Genomic DNA, 24094 nt, shown 5'->3' with positions numbered 1-24094 from the left:
CGAGTAGAATCGAATTCCATTGACTTCTGCATGAACTGTGCCGATAATCAATCTCAGTTTCCGTGATATTTGTCCGTAAACAGTGTGAGCGTCGTATTGTGTCTTCCTGCTCCTGAGCTCGTATCTTTCGATGAATTCTGTAGTCATTCTCCGTTTTTTCCCAGGATCCAAAAGTCGGTTTGTTCTTATTTTCATTTTCCTTGTCCGACGTTTGCTTACGACTTGACGAAAACATTTCCCCATTTACAATGTTTGGCGAAATGTTGAAAATGGTCAGAAATCTGACATCAGTTAGCGGAATGACCTGTTGAGTATCCGTCTTCGGTCGCACACCTCCGACAGTTTCCACATCTTGCTGAGTCTGCAATTTGATATCGTTGCGATTTTTTATGTGTAAGTTCATTACACACGTGTCATTTCTGATGAATATCAACACGTATTCATACTACCCTAATACTCGTCGAATTTTCATGGCACTCAATCCTTCGATTTTAGCATCCCTCATCCCTTCCAAGGGTCCAGGACAAATGAGAATATCATAACCGATCTGGTTCTGACGTTTTATGAACTTACTCCTGTAAAAATGCATTTCAAAAATTAATTGATTGACATCCCATTGTGTCAAGAATTTCTCTAGACTCCTTCTTCCCCTGAAAAACCTTCTTCGCCCTTCCCAATAGGCATCCTTGGAGGACTCTCTTGATTTTTCCGATTAGCCTCCATTGAGTAGTGAAGGGAATATATTTTACCCCATGAGAAATAGTACGCAAGTTGGCTAGACCTCCTCGTACAGGATTCTCTCGCCCCTTTAGCTCAGCTACTACCCTTTCTTCCCAGGCTTTACATGGATTCTCTTTTTCTTCCCCTTGCAAAGAATTCCTCTCCGTTCGAAAGGATTCCAAGAATCCATCTGTTGCAGGTCTGATGAGTTGGTCTGATTACTAGGTGACCATTCGCGAGAACTTCCATCCCCCTTCATGCTCATCCATATGTCAACTCGCCCTTCAGCTCCCTTCTGAGATGTCCAATGTTTCAGAGGATTCCCAGTAGAATGGTCAGAATGAGTCACTCTAGCGGCGACGATAAGATTCTCCGGCCCGAATCTGATCGTCGGTCTCACTGTATCAATTCCACAGAGATGAGTCTCAGCTCCGCCTTTCTAGGCATTTCCTTCAAGCATTTTCCCATTGAGTGATCTTGTGAATTTTTTCCCCATGAAGAATTATTAATTTCATGACTCTTAGAGGGAAAGTTATTGCAATCCTTACTAGACCTCAGTTCAAGACCCACACCTTTATCTGTGTGAAGCGCCACACATGTAGAAAATTGCAATGCACGACCTCCATTGAACTCAGGTTTCATCATTAGCAGACGACATGCATGTACCGCTATCTTGGGATCGAGGATTCGTTGAAAAACCCCGTAGATTTTCTCTAACGTGGGAGTATGTTCATTCTCAGCCTCTCTATTTAATGAAGTCTGATGAAATGAAGTATCGGATTTCATAAGCCAGAAATTTTGCTTCCTCCTGTTAGAACCGATGATTCCGGAAAGATTCTTCAATAAGAATAAGTCTTCGATGATTTCCCCATTTCTTATCCGCTTCCGCAAGTCAGAGATAATGTTTGACTTGAGTCTTCATTCAACAAAGAAGAAAACAGCTTCCGAACGCTTAGTCAATTTTTCCAATTTTTTACTAAGCGGTAGATTCGCTTGCTTTCGATATTTGAAAGCGGCTACTATTTGTGGTTCATTAAAACGACTGTTACTGTTGTTGACGTTACTCATGTTTTCCGCTGCCATCTGGCAAAGATGTTCCAAGCTATGTAAACTACTGAAAATACGGTTTTTCCCCAACACCGATAATTCCCTTTTTAGCATCTCTCCTTCCCGCCACGGAAGAAAAATCCGTGTTTCCGATGGGTTATTTTTGTGTATGGATTTCTGTTGACTCATTCGGAGAGTGTCTGTCTGTTCATTTATTTCAAAAATAGATGACTCCGCCTGTGGTGGTGTCATTTTCATGTAAGCGGGCTGACTGCCACTTCCAATGGCCCCCATATCAGAAACAATCGTTTGCTTAAAGGTTTCCTCCACCACCTCTGGGGTTTGGGCAGGTTGATTGACTTGGAGCACTGCATCATTAGTTGACCGAGTCAAGAATCATGTTTTGTCAATCTCCTTCAATCTGAAAAATCTCAGTTCAGAGGCATTTATCGATAAGGCCCTCTTTGGAATGATTCTCACGTCCAGGTCCATTGATTCTAAGAAATCTTTTCCTAGGATCCCTCCTGAGCAAGGACAGTCGTTGAGGATCACGTGAAAAATGTGCCTCAATTCCTCCTGCCCAATTTAAAAATATATGACAACTTTTCCGAGTGTTGAAACCTTTTGGTCAGCAATTCCCCCCGGAATATTGGTGTCCTCCATTAACGGGAATCTTTTGCGTATTTTCCCGATTTTTATCAGTGAAACAGCCGCTCCTGAGTCTACCAGGAAAACTATCCCCTTTTTTAGTTTTTTGGCTTCCAAGACAATATCATTTCTTAATTAATTATATTGTACTAGCCTTATTACTCGTCTCATATTCCGCGTGTGCCCTATATTCTCTATGATGCAATGTGAATCACGTTCAATTCCGTACAGCATCACCTGATGTACTTCTCTGGAATTGCGATAAGTTGGTCTGAATCGTTTGGATGACTTGGTTTTATTTCTGGTATTGTCTCTGTTCAACATTTTGGCCTCAATTTCTGCTGAGTTAAAAATTCAGAGTCGTTGCTTCAGTTTGCGATAAACGTATGTATTATGAACTTCATACCAGCAATATTTGCCCTTCTGCCGATTATGATTTTCGACATTATATTCAAGGTACGACCGAATTCCTTCGTCGTTTCCATTTTTCAATGATAGTCCACACTCTACAGCTGTGTGTCCCTCTTCTCCACAGTTGAAACAAATGTTTAATTTCAGTTGACTTTGCTGCTGGTCCCTCTGCGTTTTTCTCGCCCTATTTCCTAGGCGCATCATTTTCTAGAAAAATCTGAAACGTTGGCCCCTGCTACGGCGGTGTCCTCAATCTTCGCCTGCTTTATTGAGCGTTTGTTCACTAAAATTCCTCTGTTTGATGACACGTATTGCCCTGTATCCCACTTCGGATTTTTCGCTGAATTCAGCAACATTGTCTCCTCGAGTTCTGCTGCAGATGTTCAACACTTGTAAAATATTTTAAATTTTACTAATTTAACCAAGCGCTGAATCGGTTAAATTCGAAACGAATTTTGGCTAATTTCATTGCTAACCTCTCGACATGAACCCCAAATGTGTTAACGCGCTCGTCTGTGCCCTGCCAAAGGCTGCAAAATTCCAGATGTAACTCTTTCAAAGTTCTCACTCCAGCATTTATCCCTTTTGTACTCCTGTACTCAGACTCCGCCAGAGTCATGTTCTTCTCAAAATCTTGATTTTCGTGATCAGGTGGGCCGATAACATCCATCGCCGCTTTCATAGCCGCATTCGATACACCGACTGCTGAAAACGAACCTGGTACGTCTACCAGTGCTGGTGTTTCGACCAGTTGCTGTGTTGCCTCTGACACACCGCCCAGAGCTTCCTCAATACGGACACACTTGCTAGTATAATATCTTTGGGCCCATCTCAATAAACTTGATCCCTCCACGAGATACACTGCGTACTCCTTTGAAAACTTACATGTCCTCCAGAGCCTCACCGAGTCGTTGCATACCCACAGTACTGCCCAGTACCTGAGAGACCGTAGGCTGTAGTCGAAATCTTCCGGAATAATTTCCACTCTGAAGACGAAAATTTCTGGCTGCGATAAATTCTCCACAAATATGCCTGTATGAAGCCATAACTATTTCTGCAGCAAGCCATAAAAATATTCTTCAATGCAGCTGAGTCTTTATTAAATACTTATCAGCTGCTCCGGTTCCCCTCCCCCTTTAAGAGAACCAAGTCTGACCGTTGAAATTGAGGACAAAGTCAGACCTCGTACTATTCAGTTGAATAGGTTTCTGCATCCAAAACGTCGCTCAGTATGTTTGAAATTCTCTCCTGCTGAGCTATCCTAGGAGTTGATAGATTTCTGCATCCAAAATGTCGTTCAGTACGATTAGAATCTTCTTCTGCTGGTTTATTCCAGAAGTCTTCTCTCTCCCCCGATAAAAATAAATTCGAGGGGATGATAACGAATCTCGAAGCCTCCAAAGTTCACCGAATTATTTTCGTACCCTACTGTAGTCGTCGGCAAGAGTTGATCAGGCCCTGCCTTCGAAGACGCACCGCTGCCATAAAAAATGTTAGGGATGAATACCTGGGTTCTACTATTTGGAGATAAATCTCCCTACAGAGGGGGGATACTGGGATCCGGTATTTTACTTGGTGGGAAAAGCGGTGTTCATTAATTTAAACTAGCCCATAATTATCCAGATGGGATAATTATGTAGAAATTACAAAAATGACAAAAAATAAGTAGTAAGCTTGATTTACGTTGACGATTCAACTACCGAATATTCATGAGTCCAGCTTATATAGTAATTAAACCTGTCACGTTACGACACCGGTAAATAGTGTTGCACATGAACGCTGATTTAGTAAAACAATGAGTGAAGTAAGTTGAACTCAATTCATTGTTTTACTTCTTCACTTTTGTAAATAAATTATTTCTTAATATTAGGTTATCCCACTTCTGGTGTTACACTTCTTATTTTCTATATCTTAACACGCGATAACCGACATACGACCTGCAATGATACTTTCATAAGTTCTACCTAACCTTCATGTCAATCAGAGCGCAGTATTTGAGGCTACTCGAAAGTTACATTTCGGATATGTCCTCCTAGCTTTTGAATATTTCGCAGTAGCTCTTCATTTATACGGTTCAATTCAGATGGAATCTTACATTTAACAGTCTGTGGATATCGGGTTATTGTATCAACATAATTTGTTCAAAGCTTCCCTAATTCAACATCTGATCTTGTCCAGTGCACTCTGATTGGCCAAAATCTGATTGGGAAAAATTATCCGACAAATACCTTTCCAACTCCAAATTTAATCAGATATTTCCCTCAAGCTCCTCTGCAAACGAACAATCGTGCCAAGTTTCACAGAAAAAAACCTTGCGTAGGCGCTCGGGATTTTTCAACCTGCAAAATATGACACTCTCATTTGTCTGCAACGAAGCTGTCGAGAAATATCCAATAATTTTGAAGCTCTTGGGATACACTCAACTGAATGTTGAATGTTCTGTCCCATTCATTCTTATAACATGAATACTGATAACATAATAGAGGGAGCATAGCCAGTGAATAGAATTGCGGCTTTTGGTGACTTACTACCATTATGATCACATGATTTTGTAATTGATAGTTGAGTGCACTGTTGGTGGCATGTTTATGCTTTTTCTATTTGACTTAACCTTTCCATTATCCTTCAGCTTTTATTATCCAACCACAGATTCTTTTGAGAGATTAGAAGTACTTTTAATTTTTTTTTCTATGAATTCCATTTTAAAAATATATACCGTGAATTGAAATCCAGTATCAAAATGGTCACATGTTTCCAGTAAATTGAATTTTAGAGTCAGTTTGCCATATATCTGCGAAGGTGAAGGCGATAGAAAATATATTTTCGAACCTGTTACGTCGAGAACAATGAAGGTATGGTAAAACTCTACAAATGTTTTGTTGTCTCTTATATATTTCACGAAAAGTCACTTAGAAAGTAAGTTCAGTTAAACTGATCGACCATTTCACTGCTGAATTATTCCACGGTTCCTTTATTCCTAAATATAAAACGTTATTCCTCGTTTCAATAACAAAAATTTGCGAAACTTTTTTCCCAATAAATACACCAAACATATAATGATCCAGTGCAACATGGCCGATTATATACTTGTGATAATTTCTGGCCATCAGACTCTGGCCGATCAGAGCACAATATTGAATGTTGTGAGTTACATCGGAATTTGAATTTCAATAATTTCATGAATAATTCCTCTTTTCTTTTGAGAATTTCTTCCTAGCATTGCAATTATTTTCTCAATCACATAACTGTTCAATAGCGTAATGCACTCTGCTTGGCCAGATCTGAAGTCTGAGAATTATCGGTTCTCATCCCCCAAGACCTTCAAAATTATCGGATATTTCCCGATAGCTTCATTACGTAGCAACGAAATGCCTTTATATATATGTTTTTTCTTCTTTAATATATGTAGGATCATAATCATGAGGACATAGGATATTTATTTTAATGGAATAATAAGCATACATTTGAGTTAAAATCGAATTAATAAAAGTACATCTTCAAATGAGCTAAGCTGCTCTACATCTTCACGCGACATCCGTCCGATTACAACTGACTTACTCTTCGTTCTCTCATTCGGGCAAACACTCTTTTCTTTCTCTATTTCAAAATGCTCTTTCTCTCTCCCACTCATTCTCAACCAATACACCCTTTGTTCCAAAAAGTGACCTCACTGTTCGTCACCCAGGCCACCCTCATTCACCCAAGAAAACTCTCAAAACTACACAAGACCGTAATAAAACTGTCACACAGCATAAACACTTTTCATTTCACACTTCACTCGAGCATACCCTACAAACAACCTTTTTCTCCAACGCAATATTCTTCGAAAACTTATCGTCTCTAATATTTAGTCTATAATGAACTCTTATTCTAAATATCTGGCGACACAGCGTCTTTTCACTTCTCCATACCATTTTAATAGGTTCTTTCTTCAGACCTCAACATACATACACACTAATTCACTGATTCCACATATAAAGGATGCCTTTTGCAGTATAAAAATCACCAGGGCGAAGAGCGAATAATTTTTTTGCAAACTCATCCCGGTCGCTGATACGTAAGAAAACTTGAGGGAAATATTAGGTCATCCCTCTTCTGGTGTCATCTTTTTTTTTCCAGCTGGCATAGTATTGCGTCATCCGGCGAAAAAGGCAGTAACATGATGTATTGCTCATTTAGTATAGCAGTGTCGTATACTTTTCATTTTAATTACGTTGCAGTATTTACGATAAAGGAATTCAAAAAATCTGTGAGTGTAGTGGAACAACGAATATTCCTGAAATGTGGTGCGCTATTAGATTACTCTGGAGGAGTTGCGCATGGATTATTAGTGAAATGTGTTGGCCGCAATGCATTAAATAACCGAACAACACAACGCTGGCTTTATGCCTATAAACGAGGTAGAACGTCCGCTGAAGATGAGGCGTGGGTCCCTCGACCAATGTCATCAAATAGTTTAGAAGGGAGAGATATTAGGTGTGTGAATATGACTCATATTCACGGTCTTTCCCAACAGATGTCGTTTTTAGTATTGCTTACGTGCACTAATAAATGGCAACACTTGTATTCGATAGTACTTTATGTCAGCTGTCAAACGCACTACGTGACATTTGGTTGAAATTTAAACAACAAGTGTTTTTACCTCCGTGACAATATCGGTTTTCGTTCCAAGTAAACATCATTTGCGGGAAGTATTATTACACTATTATATTGCAAAGAAAAGTGTAGCGGAACCTCATCGTTTCCTTGTGGAGATTTACGGTGAGCATGCTCCATCTAATATAACTTGCCAGGAATGGTTTCGACGATTTTAAAATAATGATTTTGGCACTGAGGACAGAGAACATGGAAAACCACCAAAAAAATTTGAAGATGCTAAATTGGAGGCATTATTGGCAGAGGATTCTTGCCAAACTCAATCAGAATTGACTGCAGCATTAAATGTTGAACGATCAACTGTTGCAAAGCGTTTAAAAGCAATGGAAATGATTCAAAAAGTTGGTAACTGGGTTCCATATGAATTGTAAGAAAGAGACATGGAACGTCGAAAAACAATTTGTGAAATGCTACTTCAAAGACAGCAAAGAAAATGATTTTTGCATCGAATAGTCACAGGAGATAAAAAATGGATATATTATGAGAATCCTAAACGCCAAAAAGCTTATGTGAACCCAGGTGAACCCGACCCATCCCAGCCAAAAAGAAATATTCAGAGTGTTATGCTCTGCATTTGGTGGGATCAGAGAGGTGTTGTATATTATGAGGTGCTCGAACCCCCTCAAACTGTTAATGGAGAAGTTTACCGACGACAACTATTGCCTTTGAAGCAAGCCATAGAAGAAAAACGACCAGAATGGGTGAATAGGTACAGTAAACTAATTCTTCAACATGACAATGCCAAACCGCATACCGCCCAAGTTGTGAAAAGATATTTAGATGGAAAGGACTGGGAAGTGCTACTCCCCCCACCATATTCGCCAGATATAGCTCCTTCGGATTACCACTTATTTCGAGCACTGCAGTCAGATCTTACAGGAGAACGGTTCACTTCATACGAAAGTATCAAAATTTGGCTTGATAATTGGATCAGCTCAATAGATCATGATTTATTCAGGCAAGGAATACGTAAATTACCTGAAAGATGGGCGAAGGTTGTAGCTGCTGGTGGAGCATACTTTCAATAAACTTTTCTTTAATTTTCTCAACAAGCAAATGTGTTTCATTTGAATAAAAAAGGGCGGAGTCATATTCACACCCCCAATAGAATCACAAAAGCGCTCCGTCAGTCACCTAGAGTGAGTGTCAACGATCGTTCCACTCAACTTGGCATTCCTCATTCGACTGTGCATAGAGTGGTCATCGAAGATTTAGGTCTGATCAATAAATTGGCAACATGGATACCTCACAGTTTAACTGACGATCAAAAAGAATTTCGATACGAAGCTGCACGTAGCGACTTGGCGTGGTATCGGTGTAAGAAAAATATACTTTCTAGGCTCCTGTGTGTAGATGAGCGTTGGGTCGAATTTTTTACGCCTCTTCAAAAACATCAATCACAATCTTGGGTGGAACCAGGGTACGTCAGTGCCAAGATTACAACGTGCAGAACTTCACGAACGGAAGATACTGCTGATAATAGCAATGAATATAAGAGGGATCACTTTTTGGGCGATTTATGTAGAAAATACAACTATGACATCTGAACGTTATAAGGCATTTTTGGAGGGCAATATTCCCAAATAGGCACAAGAACATCACATAACAAGTCCCTTTCTTTCACATGATAATGCCAGACCGCATAAAGTACGCATCGTTCGGCAGTTAATTGACAATAAAGGTTGGGTAGAACTTTTCCACCCACCATATTCTCAAGATATGAAACCGTGTGGTTTCAATTGTTTTGGTCACGTGAAGAGGGAATTGTCAGGCACTCATTACAATAGCAAAGAGCAGTTAGATATTGAGTTGCATAGGATTATTCCCATTTTCAATGCAAATGGGACTCTACATGGCGCGCGAGAATTGCCAGCAGTCGGGGAGCGCATGGTCAGTAATGGAGGAGATTACTGAATAATATTATGAATGTATCATTGTATGTCGGTTATCACTTGTTAAAATATAGAAAATATAAAGTGTGACACCAGAAGTGGGATGACCTAATATCCGACAAATTTTGATGGTCCGGGAGCATTCAGAGGAGAATTTTCTCCCTCCTGGGTTCGACCAATCAGAGTGCAGTGATCGAGGTCACGTGGCACCTTACACAAACATCTCACAGAAGTAAAAAAAATGGTTAATCTCGTTATCAATTTTTCGTAAAGTGTGACGGCGCTAACCAACGTAAACCTCAAAACTTAAAAGATAAATCGTAGACTTATCCATAACTCGATGCGAAACTCAAAACAGCCGGAGTGTTGTCACCTTCGGCCTCTGCTCCTCGATGCCCCCATGAAATCACTCGAAAACCGAATAAACGAAAGAAACGGAAAATCGAGAAAATGTTGTCGGACGCCAGCTGACTTTGTTCCAGCGGTGTCAACGAACCGCATGAAAGAGAACTATACGAAAAACTTAGCCATAATTGGGGAAATCAAGGGAGAGGTTGTGGAATTAGCTCGACTAGCTCGGAGGTATGCGGAGAGCGGGGTAGGATCAGTCTTACGAAGGATATCGTGAATTCAACAAAATATACAGAAAAATCAAGAGGAAGAATCAGAAAATCAATTAAATAAGAGATGAGAGAATTACTTTAAATTTACTCCGTGATTTATTCAATTTCTCAATAATATTTAAACTCAAATAGAATTTCGATTCTTCATAAATAAAATAAATTAATTTCAATTAATTTCAACCAAATTAAATTCAATTAAATTCTCGAGAGTGATAGTACGTGAATTGACCTTGAGAGAGAGTTTATCGTGAAGGGAAATGAGGGGACCGAAGAATTCAACCCAAAGATCTCTCCGCATCGTCCAGAAACTGAAGTTCTGGAGGACCTGAAGGCTATGTTAATTCCAATGCGATGATCTCGGCGAATCTCCTAAGAATAATAAATGACAATTAATGGGCGAGGGACTCGAGTGTGCAAATGTCACTTAAGAGTGCAATTTTGCTCGATATTCGAGTCCGTCCTCCATCAAGAGCGTCGTGGCGTCACAGGAAAATTCCTGGAGCTCACGAGCTTCAATGTCGTGATTTTCTGGGTCTCATCCTCCGAGAAACCTTATATTAATAAATTAAAACCTTGGGGGAACTTTATTGAGCTAGACGAGCACTCATTTAAGGCTTCAATTCGCTCTAGAAAGAGAATAAACCGCCATGTGCACGACAGCGTCACCCACGGTACGTGAGGAGCATGTGTGCACTTATAGGCATGCTTTATTCACTTTTTCCCACTAAAAATGGCACTGGACATTCCCCATATGTTCTCGAGGGTTCTAGTGAACTAATTATGCACTCAGAAGGGGCATTAATTGTCCAACAAAACCTCTTGGTGAGCGGAGAGGGCACAATGGTATCATGGCAGGGCATGAGCCATGTGCGGCCTTTTATTGTGTCTCACTATCCATTTCCACTATCACTTGAGTTTCACTAGGGTTCTATCACTCGGGACAGGTCTAGGAAGCCGGACGAAGGTTTTGTGCACTCACTGGTGCATTTATCCACTCGCTCGGAGGAGTTTTGGTGGTTGGGAATGCATCTCGGTGTCACTCTCGTAAACGCCGGTGCATTTTTCCCGGAGGTTATCACTGGGCACACTGGGAATAAATGCACTTCTCTCCTCGTGAGAGAGTGCACATGGTGAATAAAAATGTCCTTAACATGTTCCTCGTGTGGGCCCGCGGGGATGGTCTCCACCAACTCTTTCGATCGCTGTCGATATTCTCGGGGATGTCGTCGCAGTGGTTGTTCTTATCCAACTCTCTCGTAAACTGTGTTTTACCAGCGGATGTTCTCAGCTGGATCGTGCGACTGGCACGCCGCCAGCTACCGCTGCGGCGGGCTCATGTAAACAAGCACGCGGGGATTTCAATTCAAATGGGTTTTAGACTTATTCAGGCATTTCGCCGTTAATTATATTTTTATGAATTAACCCAATGGGTTTTTATCCGTAATGACTGAACGATAGTTATCTGGAGGTTCGAAAAGGGGAAATTAAGGTATTTGTTCGCCTTTTCTCCTCGCGAATGCACTTCCCACCTGAGTGAGTGCACTTTTTCGCTGCTGTCACTCTCCCGGGTGTCATCCTGGAATCACCGTGAACAAGTGTAAAGAGAGAATAGCCCATGGCGATCCATGCAGACGAGTGGGCTATATTCATCCACATGGCCCTCCAGCTGCACTGGTGAATCCAATGACTCCACAAAGTGCCTTAGCCAGGGAGCGTGAGTATTTCACCTCAACTTCTGTAATCAGCAGCCTGCACTCAACGAGATCAGCGAGATCGCATCGGGAAGCTCGGTTTATTGGCTCTGAACCACGGTGGATCGCCGTCCCTGTCAGGATCCGCGAGATTTTAAATACAAAAATATAACTAGGAAAATACAATTACTGTAAATTTTTCCTCAACCGTAAAACCGAAAAATAATCCCCTAAAATCCGAAATAAACCAGGAAGATAACTGAAAGAAAAGAGAACGACAACTTTAATATTATTTGAACCGGAGCTTTTACTTTTTACTCGTTTTTAATGTGTATCGACACTTGAATTTAATTATTTTTATTGAAATTGAACGTTGTTTTCCCGCGAGGCCCTTCCTGATGTTCTTGGAGGCCGGTTTCCGCGAGCTGGGGCTGGAGATAAAGGGGTGTTGCATCGCCCTTCGGTAGGGGTGCTAACTTTTTGGGGTTAAAGAAATCGCGACTCTCTCTTGTAAAAGATCCAAAGTATTTGATACTTACGTACTCACTCTTTCGATTTACTTAATTCTACGATGAAGTCGTGTACAGGTGGCGGAATTCTCGAAAATTCCATCATAAAAGAATTCCGACCGAATCAACTCATTTTGAATAACTCGTTATCGTGAACTAAATCAACACAAATTCACACATCCTTTTTTTCAAAAATTCAAATATCAAAATCAGAGAAAAATATTACCAGGCAACTATGGATTTAGCATTATTTTCATAATGCCTCAGTAGCCTGCTGGATTATCAGTTGTAATACCCCAAGACCTTCGAAATTATCGGCCAATTCTCGATAGCTTCATTGTAAATACATAGAGTTTTGCAGCTTAAAAATCTTAAGTGTGCAGCACGAGAGGTTTTTCTGCCAAACTTGATACACTGGTCTCTTTACAGGGAAACTTGAGGGAAATATTCGATTAAGTTTGAAGGTCGAGAGGTATTCGGAGGATAATTTTCCCAATTCTGATTTTGGTCCAACAGAGTGCAGTATTCGGGATTACGTGACATTTCATCAAAATGTGGGGAAAATCTGTCAAAAGTTTGATAATTCAGCAGTAGCCCCGTGAATTATCAAAATAAAAGTGATATGATGGTATCACGTGACCCCAAATACTGCACGCTGATTAGTCGAAATCAGAATTGAGGAAATTATCAAAATAAAACCGACTTGAACGTGTCAATCTGATACGTTCATTTGCTTGCAACGAAGTTTTCAAAAAATATCTGATAATCTTAAAGGTCTCGGCGGGTTACTACTGATAATCCATCAATTTTTACACATTTTTTTACACCATTTATGATTAGAAACTAGTAACGACACTTAAGTACGACTAACGGTATGTCTTTTTATTTGGATTATTTGGACATGCAACTCATTCAACGCATATCGAACTTGATTCTGATCTATCAATTGAAAATCACAGAAAACTACAAGCCGTAGAAATTGATCCTCTCTCTGGTCTGGATTGACTTTTATCGCCAGAAGTAGTGCTCTCACAGCTCGCTTTTTCACCAATAAATGAATGTTTATCTTTCAGTAAGGGCTTGATAATCATATTTCTGTAAGGATCTCGAACTTTATGCATATCCATCGGCAATTTGGTTTTCTTCTCATGTTCACGATGATTTCTATTCAATTTAAACATGTCTTTGGCTTGATCAATGGTGTGTCTATCTGAACAACGTATGGTGGGAACATGTGGAATCCTTTGTGAGTCACATGTGCGTAAATTCGATTCCTCCACAATGGCACCCCGGTGTCCTGTCCGGGATTTACTGCAACAAACCGTCTGTTTGAATGCGTTGCGATATCTCAAGCTCATAAGATTGTACAAAATTGGATTAATCGTAGTGCTGAAGTAGTACAAGAAACCGCTGAATATATACAGCCACTCGTTGAGATCGGGATAGTAGTCAGCTTCTTGTGCATAAACATAGAGTAATCGTTGAGCATGGAAAGGTGCCCAGCATAAGAAGAACATGATTACAACTGCACCTGTGAACATGAGTAGGATAAATTTAATTTCTTCAGTTGCTCATTATTATTGAACTGAGAAAACAAGCAGGGGACAGCGAGCATATAACAGCATACCATGTGACAGAGAGCATGTCACTGAGTGATGTCTCATTTTTTTCGCCATAAATACATTAATGGCGGGCTTCCCAGTGGTCTGATATATTACAAAAGTTTATAGCTTCTCAATACTAACTAGCAACAAAAATTTCAGATAGTTACTGCCACTCTATGGGTGCCATCAAAATTCCGATGTTTCGAATACTTCGTATGAGCAGCTATACATATTTTCTGCCCAGATTTCAAGTCGATATCTAGATTTTTGCACAAATTAGTGTTTACAAAGTGTTTCTATGAAAAAACAGAAAAACGGAATTATCTCAAAAACTTGGTATGAACTGGCATATATCTTTTGATTGATGGTAGAGATTGAGGCTAATATTAGGGCGGATTGGGGACATGTGATATGGGAAGGGTGAAATTAAAGACAAGCGGATTACAAAAACACTGGTGATGTACTGGTATTTGTGGCGCAGGCCACGCGTCTTGATTCCAGGGATACAGGAATTGGTGAATGTCTCAATGTCAATTTGATGATAGGCTTTACACTGCACTAGAGATTCTCTCGATTTTAAACTTGATGATTGACTTAAAATAATTGATAGTTAACTCGGAATTAATTGATAATTAAATAAAATAGAGACGCTACACAGAGTACTATACTCAATATAATATTCTCGATGCTCGGTTACTTTGGTATTGTTTTCTATAGGTGATTCTCGGACCAACCGATGTACACTCTTTAAGGAATAGATTGATACTACTGAAATTTCATATTTGGCGATTTGCTTCGTGATTTGCTCCTGAACCCGAAGGGTCCAGAAGTCGGTCGAGATTTTCCGTTGAGCCCAGTAACTTTAGATAATGACTTATTTGCTACGTTTCAAACAATTGCCATAGACAGAAGGCAATGAAACGAATATTTTGAAAACCAAAAAAATCGAAATCCGTCCACTAGTCTTGTTGCATTTGCGTTGAGTCTTCATCCAGTAGAGCTTGCAATTCCGCATCTGTAAACTTTCGAGGCTGTTCAGGACGCGGCTGGTCACTCAGATCGAAATCACCACTTCTAAAACGTTTGTACCAATAGTTAGTCGTTTCATAAGATAGAACGTCGGCAACAAGACACTACACATTGATTCCCGTGCTTCAGAAACATTTTTTCCTTGTTGGAATTCGCATAAAATGCAGTGCCGAATGTGCTGTTTATCAGTTGCCGTAGTAAACTCTGCTATTCGGAAAGGTTATGTAACTTACATAGACTTGTCGTTCCGTGTTCTAAAATCTTTTGTCCGATCCTTTTAAAGCCAGAGAAGACCGCGAATATATTTCTATTTTAAATATAATTTTAAGCTCGAAGAAAAATTCTGCAAAAATTAAGTCACACACCCAATCTTTTTTTCGTAAATAGGTATAGTGATTATTCCTAACAAATTAGCAATGTTGCTTTCAAATGAATTCTCTGTTTTGGAATTTTTATTCTGAATAGAAACTTTATAATCGCTCAAATTTAGGGATATGCAAGTATTCTGTGCAGTTTGGTGCAAACCACACTATACGCTAGCTGCGTATCTGATGAAGGGTACGAGTAATGCTGTCTCATCGGCTTTTTTTGCAAAATTTTCGGTGTTCTGTCTTTTTAACTTTGAATTCAAACTAAACCTCCGAATAGACAAGCGACTCATATCATTCGTAGTAAAAATGACTGATAAATGTATATAATTTTTTGTGGATTCTAGTCAGTGGATGTGCAGCATTTCATTATCTGGACATGAATTTTGTAGTGATTTCATTCAATTTAAGTGCGATTATGGTGTTCAGTGGCAAATGAAAATTGAAAAAAAAAAGTTTCTATCATTTGTTTTTTGTGCCAATAATTTTTCATTTTCCGCAACAAGCAGCGCAATCGGCGGTGTACAGTTAGCGTATAGAGCCGAACGTTTTCACTTACAAAATTTCTCAATTGAATTGGATGAAAAATAATTGAAGAAAACTATGAATATCGACTATCCGTCGAATTATATTTACACAGCATTGCACAGAATTATAATTTTTTTCAACATTCGTTGTTTATAAATAAGTAATTGAAATTTGTTACCCTTTCAGAAGCCTCATTTATTAAGGCATGAAATCGACTTCTGGTAAAATTCTGAATATGAATAACTTTGTTATCATTCCGAACAAATGATTTTTATGGTTGAGAATTGATTATTTATAAATTATTTATAGAAAATGCTTGTCATTTTCGAAAATTATAGTTTTCTAATTATTTCATCAATCTTCATTTAAAAGAAAAAAAAATTTTTTTTTTCAAGTTTTAAAAATGTTTTCTAACAGTTCAATATCGAGACTCAAATTCAGACAGGCTAAATTTAAATGATTAAATCATTGTAGAATGTCCGGAAAATTAGGGTCAAATGGATCTAAAATGGAAGGACCGACTACAAATGTTCGACTACAAAAGTAACCAAGCAGTGTTGGGAACCTATTCGACGGAAGCAATGTGCCCGTCACTTTATGTGTTATTAGCCTTTCTCTCTGCCAATTCCATTGGGTCCATAAATTTTCGAATGGATCTGTAGCAATGCATATAAAATAGAAAAGAATATAAATATTTATTATGTAACTTTTTAAATCATTCTAAGGATTTATTCTCGAGTTGTGTGAATACCAATTTTTCCATAAACGGAACTTCGATCACACCCAAAGCTGTCTTCAGACAAGTCGAGAATAAGCCCCCAAAGGAGAAAAACATCGATAAAATGATGATGTGTAACTTTTTAGAAAACAAGTAGGCGACTGCCATGCGGCTGTATATATTCTACTGAGTACGGCGTCTATTCTCTTCTCGCCATCAATATATTGATTGCCGGCTTCCGAATGGATGTGTTTATATCTCGAATATCTCGATTTTTACTCAAGTTAGGGCGCAAAAAGGATTTCAAGTCAAAAACAGAAATATCTACATCTCTCAAAAACTTTGTATGAACGGGTATATATATTTTGATTGATTGAGATAGAGGACATCATGCCGAATATTTTGAAAAAAAAATTATTGAAATCAGTTGGATATTTTCTGAGATATTTGCGAGAAAAGGTTAAAAAGTGAATGAATATTGCTCAAAAACTAACGGACGGATCAAGCTGAAGTTTAGCAAGGAGTTAGTCTCAAGTTATACCAATCAACTGAAACAATTTCAAACGTTTTGGAATGATTTTTCCCGTTTAATTATCAAATTTACGAAAAAATTACCACCGACTGGACAGTGTCGCGCACAGACATGGTCCCCAAACTTCGTATTTTTACGTTTCAGACCATTCTCCATCATTTCCAAGCAAAATTAAAAAATGTGAAAATCGAACGATTGCAATGCTTCCATTCGGAAGGAAAAAGATTTTTCGATGAATTGCTCTACAGGGTGTCCCATAGGAATGTGTGAAAACTAAACTCATCTATCGACTCATCCAAAATAACCTTGACTCTCTACGTTTGTGTTACGTTTACTAGCGGCCAGTCAGTTTTATTCCAACTGTGGCAGGAGCCTTAGTTTGTTAGCAGTAATAAGTGATTTGCCAATTCAAGAAAAAAGATATCTCATCGAGTGCTTCTATTCGAGAGGGAAAAAATACGGTGCAGCTTTTAGGGGGTTTCGTACTAAATTTGGATCCAAACGAGTTGCTAGCGAAACCACTTTGAGGAGGTTAGAAGAAATTGTTTTCATATTGATTGTGTGACATAACAAAGTACATTACAGATTTTCGTAGAAATACCGTTGGTTTCTAGTCATGATGATATCCTTTTTCTAGAATAATTGAAAATGTCGAGGAATACGGCACTTTGGATGATTGTAGAGCTGCTCTTCCAGGTCCCTCATTCTCTGCTGCAACAGAGGAGAAGGTCGATGAAGTTGAACAGTATTTCAAGGCAAATCCCAACTCGTCCATTCATCCATATAAAATATTGATGTGTCAGGGTTTGACAGAGCAGGCGATTCTGAGACGAAAGGAATTTTGTGAAAGAATGATACAAATGTTCGAAAATGGCGAGCTGCATGAAACAGCAATTGTTTTTTCTGACGAGGCACACTTTTGGCTAGATAACTACGTGAACAAAAATAATTTGAGATTTTGGGGATCTGAAAAACCTAATTTTTTGTTTACGAAATCTGCTCATCCATAGAAAGTCACTGTTTGGGCTGCTCTCTCCATGAAGGGTGTCTATCTACATTTTTTCGAATCTACCGTTACCGGGAATGAGTATAAAAGAATGTTAGAAACAAAATTCTTCCCTCATGCAAGAAAAAGAGGGCTTATCAATGGGTTTTATTTTCTGCAGGATGGAGCAGCTCTTCACTGTACTTACGAAGTTTTTGAAATTCTTAATACAGTTTATCGCGGTCGAGTTCTTGGTTTGGGATATCCAAAAGTTTGTGTAGGGGCAATAGATTGGCCATCCTATTCACCAGATTTGAATCCGTGTGATTATTTGCTGTGGGGTTACATAAAAGATTCTTGTTACGCAAGCAAGCCAATAACAATCGAAAATTTGATAAACAACATTAAAAAGACTGTTCACGGTATTCCGCAGGAAACATTAGAACATGTATTCCACGGTTTTAGGAAACGTTTGGATTATTGCGCCAGTGTTGATGGCTCTCATTTCGAAAACATTTACTATTAATCGCACTTGTCACGTACAATTTTTGTAAGCTACCATTTTTGTTGGGTGAATAACATGTCTCAATAATGAATATACAGTGAAATAAAAATAACAACTCTACTCTATCAGGAGCTGTATTTCTTCTCTTTTTCCCTGTTTCCAGTAAAAAAAATAATCAAACAGTTTTCACACATTCCCATGGGACACCCTGTATACCAGGATTTATTGCTCTACAGGGTGTCCCATGGGAATGTGTGAAAACTGTTTGATTATTTTTTGCTACTGGAAATAGGGAAAAAGAGAAGGGATACAGTTCCTGATAGAGGAGAGTTGTCATTTTTATTTCACCGTATATTCATTATTGAAACATGTAATTCACCCAATAAAAATAGTAGCTTACAAAAATTGTATGTGACAAGTGCGATTAATAGTAAATGTTTTCGAAATAGGAGCCATCAACACTGGCGCAATAATCCAAACGTTTCCTAAAACCGTAGAATACACGTTCTAATGTTTCCTGTGAAATACCGTGAACAGTCTTTTTAATGTTGTTTATCAAATTTTTGATTGTTTTTGGCTTGCTTGCGTAACAAGAATCTTTTATGTAACCCCACAGCAAATAATCACATGGAGTCAAATCTAGTGAACAGGGTGGTCAATTTATTCCCCCTCGACAAAATTTTTGATATTCCAAACGAAGAACTCGACCGCGATAAACTGTATTAAGAATTTGAAAAACTTCGTGAGTATGGTGGGAAGCTGCTCCATCCTGCATAAAATAAAACCCATTGACAAACCCTCTTTTTCACGCATGCGGGAAGAATTTTGTTTCTAACAATCTTTTGTACTCATTCCCGGTAACGGTAGATTCGAAAAAATGTAGATAGACACCCTTCATGGAGAGAACAACCCAAACAGTGACTTTCTATGGATGAGCAGATTTCGTAACCAAAAAATTAGGTTTTTCAGATCCCCAAAAACTCAAATTATTTTTGTTCACGTAGTTGTCTAGCCAAAAGTGTGTCTCGTCAGAGAAAACAATTGCTGTTTCATGCAGCTCGCCATTTTCGAACATTTGTGTCATTCTTTCACAAAATTCCTTTCGTCTCAGATTCGCCTCCTCTGTCGAACGCTGACACATCAATATTTTATATGGATGAAGTTTCAAAAAAACGTAGAGGATACGATGCAACGTTGATTTGGTCAATTTTTCATCTTAATCGGCTCTCCGAATGGACGAGTTGGGATTTGCCTTGAAATACTGTTCAACTTCATCGACCTTCTCCTCTGTTGCAGCCGAGAATGAGGCACCTGGAAGAGTAGCTCTACGATCATCCAAAGTGTCGTATTCCTCAAAATTTTCAATTATTCTAGGAAAAGGATATTATCATGACTAGAAACCAATGGTATTTCTCCGAAAATCTGTAATGTATTTGTTTGTGTCACACAATCAATACGAAAACAAATTTATTCTAATCTCCTCAAAGTGGTTTCGCTAGCAACTCGTTTGGATCCAAATTTAGTACGAAACCCCCTAAAAACTTCACAGTATTTTTTCCCTCTCAAATAGAAGCACTCGATGAGATGTCTTTTTTCTTGAATTGTCAAATCACTCATTACTGCTAACAAACTAAGGCTCCTGCCACAGTTGGAATAAAACTGACTGGCCCCTAGTAAACGTAACACAAACGTAGAGAGTCATGGTTATTTTGGATGAGTCGGCAGATGAGTTTAATTTTCATACATTCGTATGGAACACCCTGTATACCAGGATGGATTGAATCGATTGAAACAAAATTTTAAACACAAGTGTGACTCAATCTCTGATGGTTATTCCAAGTTTTCCGCGTATTATGGCACGTCAAATTAACTCTCAATTAAGAAAATCAGAAAAACGCGAATAACTCGAAAATTTTGTATGAGCGCGTATTCATATCTTGATAGGGGGCGGCAACACGAGTATTGTGAAAAAAAAATTAATCGGTCCAGGAGTTCCGAAGATATTGAACAAAACAGTCTTTTATAAAAAAATAAATATTTTCTAAACCACTTTGATTTCGCCTACCCACAGCCTCATTCAGTAATATCATAAGAGCTACAATCTCAGAAAATTTCATCATTCCATGTAAATTTTTTCGGAAGTTATTGCGTACGGAACTATTTTCTCATAAAAACGAAAAATAGCGATTATTACCAAACTGTTCCTAGTTGCATAGGAATATTGTAGTTTGATTTGGGAGATATTATCCCGAGGAATATTTTGACGTTAGAAAAGTTCAGTTCAGTGATGTAGTTTTCGAGATATTGAGAAATAGTATATTTCGATACGATTGCGGGAGTGTTTTTAGGCTCGTGGGAGGTATATAGCACGAGCCGAAGTTGAGTAATATAATCCCACATGAAACCGTCCATACAACCGAGACCGTCTTGGTCTTTTTTGGTTTTAGCGTCCCCGTTGTGGCTATTTTATATATATATATAGATATATATATATATATATATATATATATATATAATATACGAATATATATATATATATATATTCGTTATGGGGAGACTAGATCTTGCGCATGCGCGGATCTCCTCTCCATCAGGTTGTAACTTATGAGAGTTCACTCTACTGCGAGACGCGAGACGAGAGACGTGTTATAGCTAATATACCAATGTTCTAACAATAACACCCGCAATCCAACGGAACGAAATGAAAATAACAAAACTTCCAAAATGAGACGTCATTCGTGACAGTCTCCAGTGCTTTGCTGACTTTCTGGGACTAAACTTTTTTTTTCTCAACATCAATTATCTCAAAAACCTCTTTCTTCTTCTTTTAATCCGGTATGCCCATGGGCAAATTCGCCAAATAGGTATTGGTATGGTTTTGTACCTTCAAAATTTAAAATTTGTTGAGGCTTCTCATATGGTTTTCTTATTATTCAAAAGATCTAAAGAAACCTTCTGCAATTTTTTTCTAGTTTTGTTACACTCACTACGTCAATTTTTCTATTTCTTGAGGTTTTGACGAAATTCTTGGTGTCAGCAGAGGTAATTTTTTTTCACTTTTTTAAAATATCTATTTCCGACGAAAATTTTCCGTTCTTTCGATTGAGCATAGTTTCAATTAGCTCGCACCATCAGAAATAACTTGAAAACGTCAAAAAAGATCAAAATTACACTTTGTACGCCCTGCTTCAAACTTGATTGCAGATTTTTTTCTCCTTTCCCAAAGTAACCCTTTTTAATAAGTATACAAATAAATCAAAGTGGGGCTCCGATCCATTCTATTAAAAAATAATTTTTGAAAATTTTTTTTTTCGACAATTTTTCACTTTTTCAATTTTTTAATTTCAAAATTAATCGTTCATGGGTAAGCGTGAAAAATAAAAATGGAAATTCAATCATTTTGATATTAACAAATACGAAAATTAAAAAATTGACGAACACACAATTTTCAACAATCATTGTTGAATAGAACTGATCGCAGTCCCACTTTTATTTTTTGGGATGTCCTGTAAAAAGGGTCACTTTGGGTAAGGAGAAAAAAATCTGGAATCAAGGTTGCGGAAGGGCGTATAAAGAGCGATTTTGATCTTTCTTTGCGTTTTTAATGGTCATCGCATTTCTGATGGTCTGAGCGAATTCAAACCATCCTCAATCGAAAAAACGGAAAATTTCCGACGGAAATATATATCAAAAATTGTAAAAAAAATTACCTCTGCTGAAATAAGCAATTTCGTCAAAAACTCAAAAAACGGAAAAATTGACGTAGCAAGTGTAACAAAATTGAAAAAAAAATTGAACACAAATTTTTTAGGTCTTTTGAATGATAAGAAAACCATATTAAAAGCCTCAACGAAATTAAAATTTTGAAGGTACTAAACCATACCAATACTTGGCGAATTCGCCCCCATGAAAAATCGTTAGTAAGATAATTAATATTTGAGTGTAGATTCAGGTCATTTTTTCGCAGTAATTCATTGTATATTGATTTTTTAACAAGCCAACTCATAAAAATACAGGAAAATCAGGATCGATGGTCAAAATCGAAATAAAAATTATTGAAAAATGTTGATGACATGTCAGTCAATAACAGTCATCTAATAGGGAAAAGGAAGTAAAAAATAAGTAAAATAAAAATTAAAAAAACAGAGAATCAATTCGGAAGCATATTGCCAATTTGTTAGCAACAATAACTATACGCATTCACAGAGAAATGCAATTATCCACTCATTTTATGTTTACCTCGTGTGTTGAGGGGTAATTTGATCGCTCTGAAACCGGATCAGATATCGATGACAGCTTGGACAAAAATCTCCTAAGTTTAGTGAGTAAAAGGAGAAAAGAAATGTTCAAAAAATCATAACTCATCCAGTTTTGAATATTTTTCAATGATTTTCTTTTCAAAATATTCGTCTGGTGACCAACTTTCAGGAAAAAAATCGACAAGGAGATCTCCGACCCCACTGTTTCATTTTAGAGGAATAAATTCACATTTTCCTCAGATTTTCAGCAATATGCTTATTTCACCCATCACAATGCAGTCAACCACTGCGAAGAAATAACTTTAATTGACGCCAAAATTTTCGTCATTTTACTGATGATTTTTGGTGAAAATATCAGATTTTTAAAAAATGAGGTGTTCGAGATAATCGTGATTGAAAAAAAAACACGTTTTGATGCATAAAACCCGTAAAGACTAATGGAATACCAAGAGTGATGACTCATTTTGAAGGTTTTTCCAGGTACATTTTATGTGCAAAACGGCAATTTCATATCTTTAAATCCGAACTAGATATTGATGGAAACTTGAAAAAAAAATAACCCAAAAATATGCATCTGAAAAAAACAAAAAAATTTCAAAAAACATAACTTCCTTAATTTTCAATATTTTTCAATGAATTTTTTTTCAAAATATTCGTATTGAGACCAACTTTCAGGAAAAAATTTGCCGAGGAAATCCGGGACATCGAGTTTTTCGACCTTGCGTTTTGACGTGGATCTACTCTAAGAGGTTAATAATGCTCCTAATATTATTTGACTTCTTCAAGACATTTGATACGGTTGAACACGAATTATTACTGGATAAACTTAGAAACATGGTTTCTTCTACGGCTGCTCGCAGCTAGATCAAATCATACGTAAGTAATCGTAGACAATGTGTTATTGGCAATGAGGGTATCACACTGAGAGAAAAACGATCGGTCCCTATCAGTATTTTCTGAGTGTCAAGGTTTATTAGTATTGTGTTCAATTTTGTTGAGTAACGATCACAGTATTCTTTTATAGATCTCACGACTCGATTTTCAGAATCAAAACCAACTGAAAATTTCATGTAACTGGCACAAAACTATGTAGAGTGAAGAATAAATCAACTCGAAGCGTGAATATAACACTAGTATAGAATGCAATCAATACTTTTCCCAGCGAGTCATTGGGATGCAATACATTTAGTCATCGCAATCAAAATTATGTTGTCACCAGGACTCACTGAGTGGTGGTCAGCCCTTCGTGACTCGTATAGCGGGGCGTATAGCATGTCCCAGGCATTTTCTCAATAATTTTCTTCAATCCTTTATCATATACAAACAAAAGTTTTGGGTGAATAGCATTAATCGAACATTCAACTACACT

General features: G+C 38.0%; 1 protein-coding gene across 1 annotated transcript in view; it reads right to left on the bottom strand.

Annotated features, from left to right (window-relative positions):
* Nucleotides 1-13083: 13083 nt before the first annotated feature.
* Nucleotides 13084-24094, bottom strand: part of LOC107042143 (neuropeptides capa receptor) — a 127543-nt gene continuing 116532 nt past the window's right edge. The window contains exon 4 of the mRNA XM_015263047.1: nucleotides 13084-13728. Within this exon, the coding sequence (XP_015118533.1) occupies nucleotides 13151-13728 (578 nt within the window). The 3' untranslated portion in view covers nucleotides 13084-13150. The remainder of the gene's footprint in view (nucleotides 13729-24094) is intronic.

Source organism: Diachasma alloeum, unplaced genomic scaffold (genome assembly GCF_001412515.2).
Source record: "Diachasma alloeum isolate Michigan unplaced genomic scaffold, Dall2.0 Dall_scaffold_00423, whole genome shotgun sequence".
NCBI classification, from domain to species: domain Eukaryota; kingdom Metazoa; phylum Arthropoda; class Insecta; order Hymenoptera; family Braconidae; genus Diachasma; species Diachasma alloeum.
Note: the sequence above shows the minus strand (reverse complement) of the source record. Positions and strands in the feature narration are given on the sequence as shown.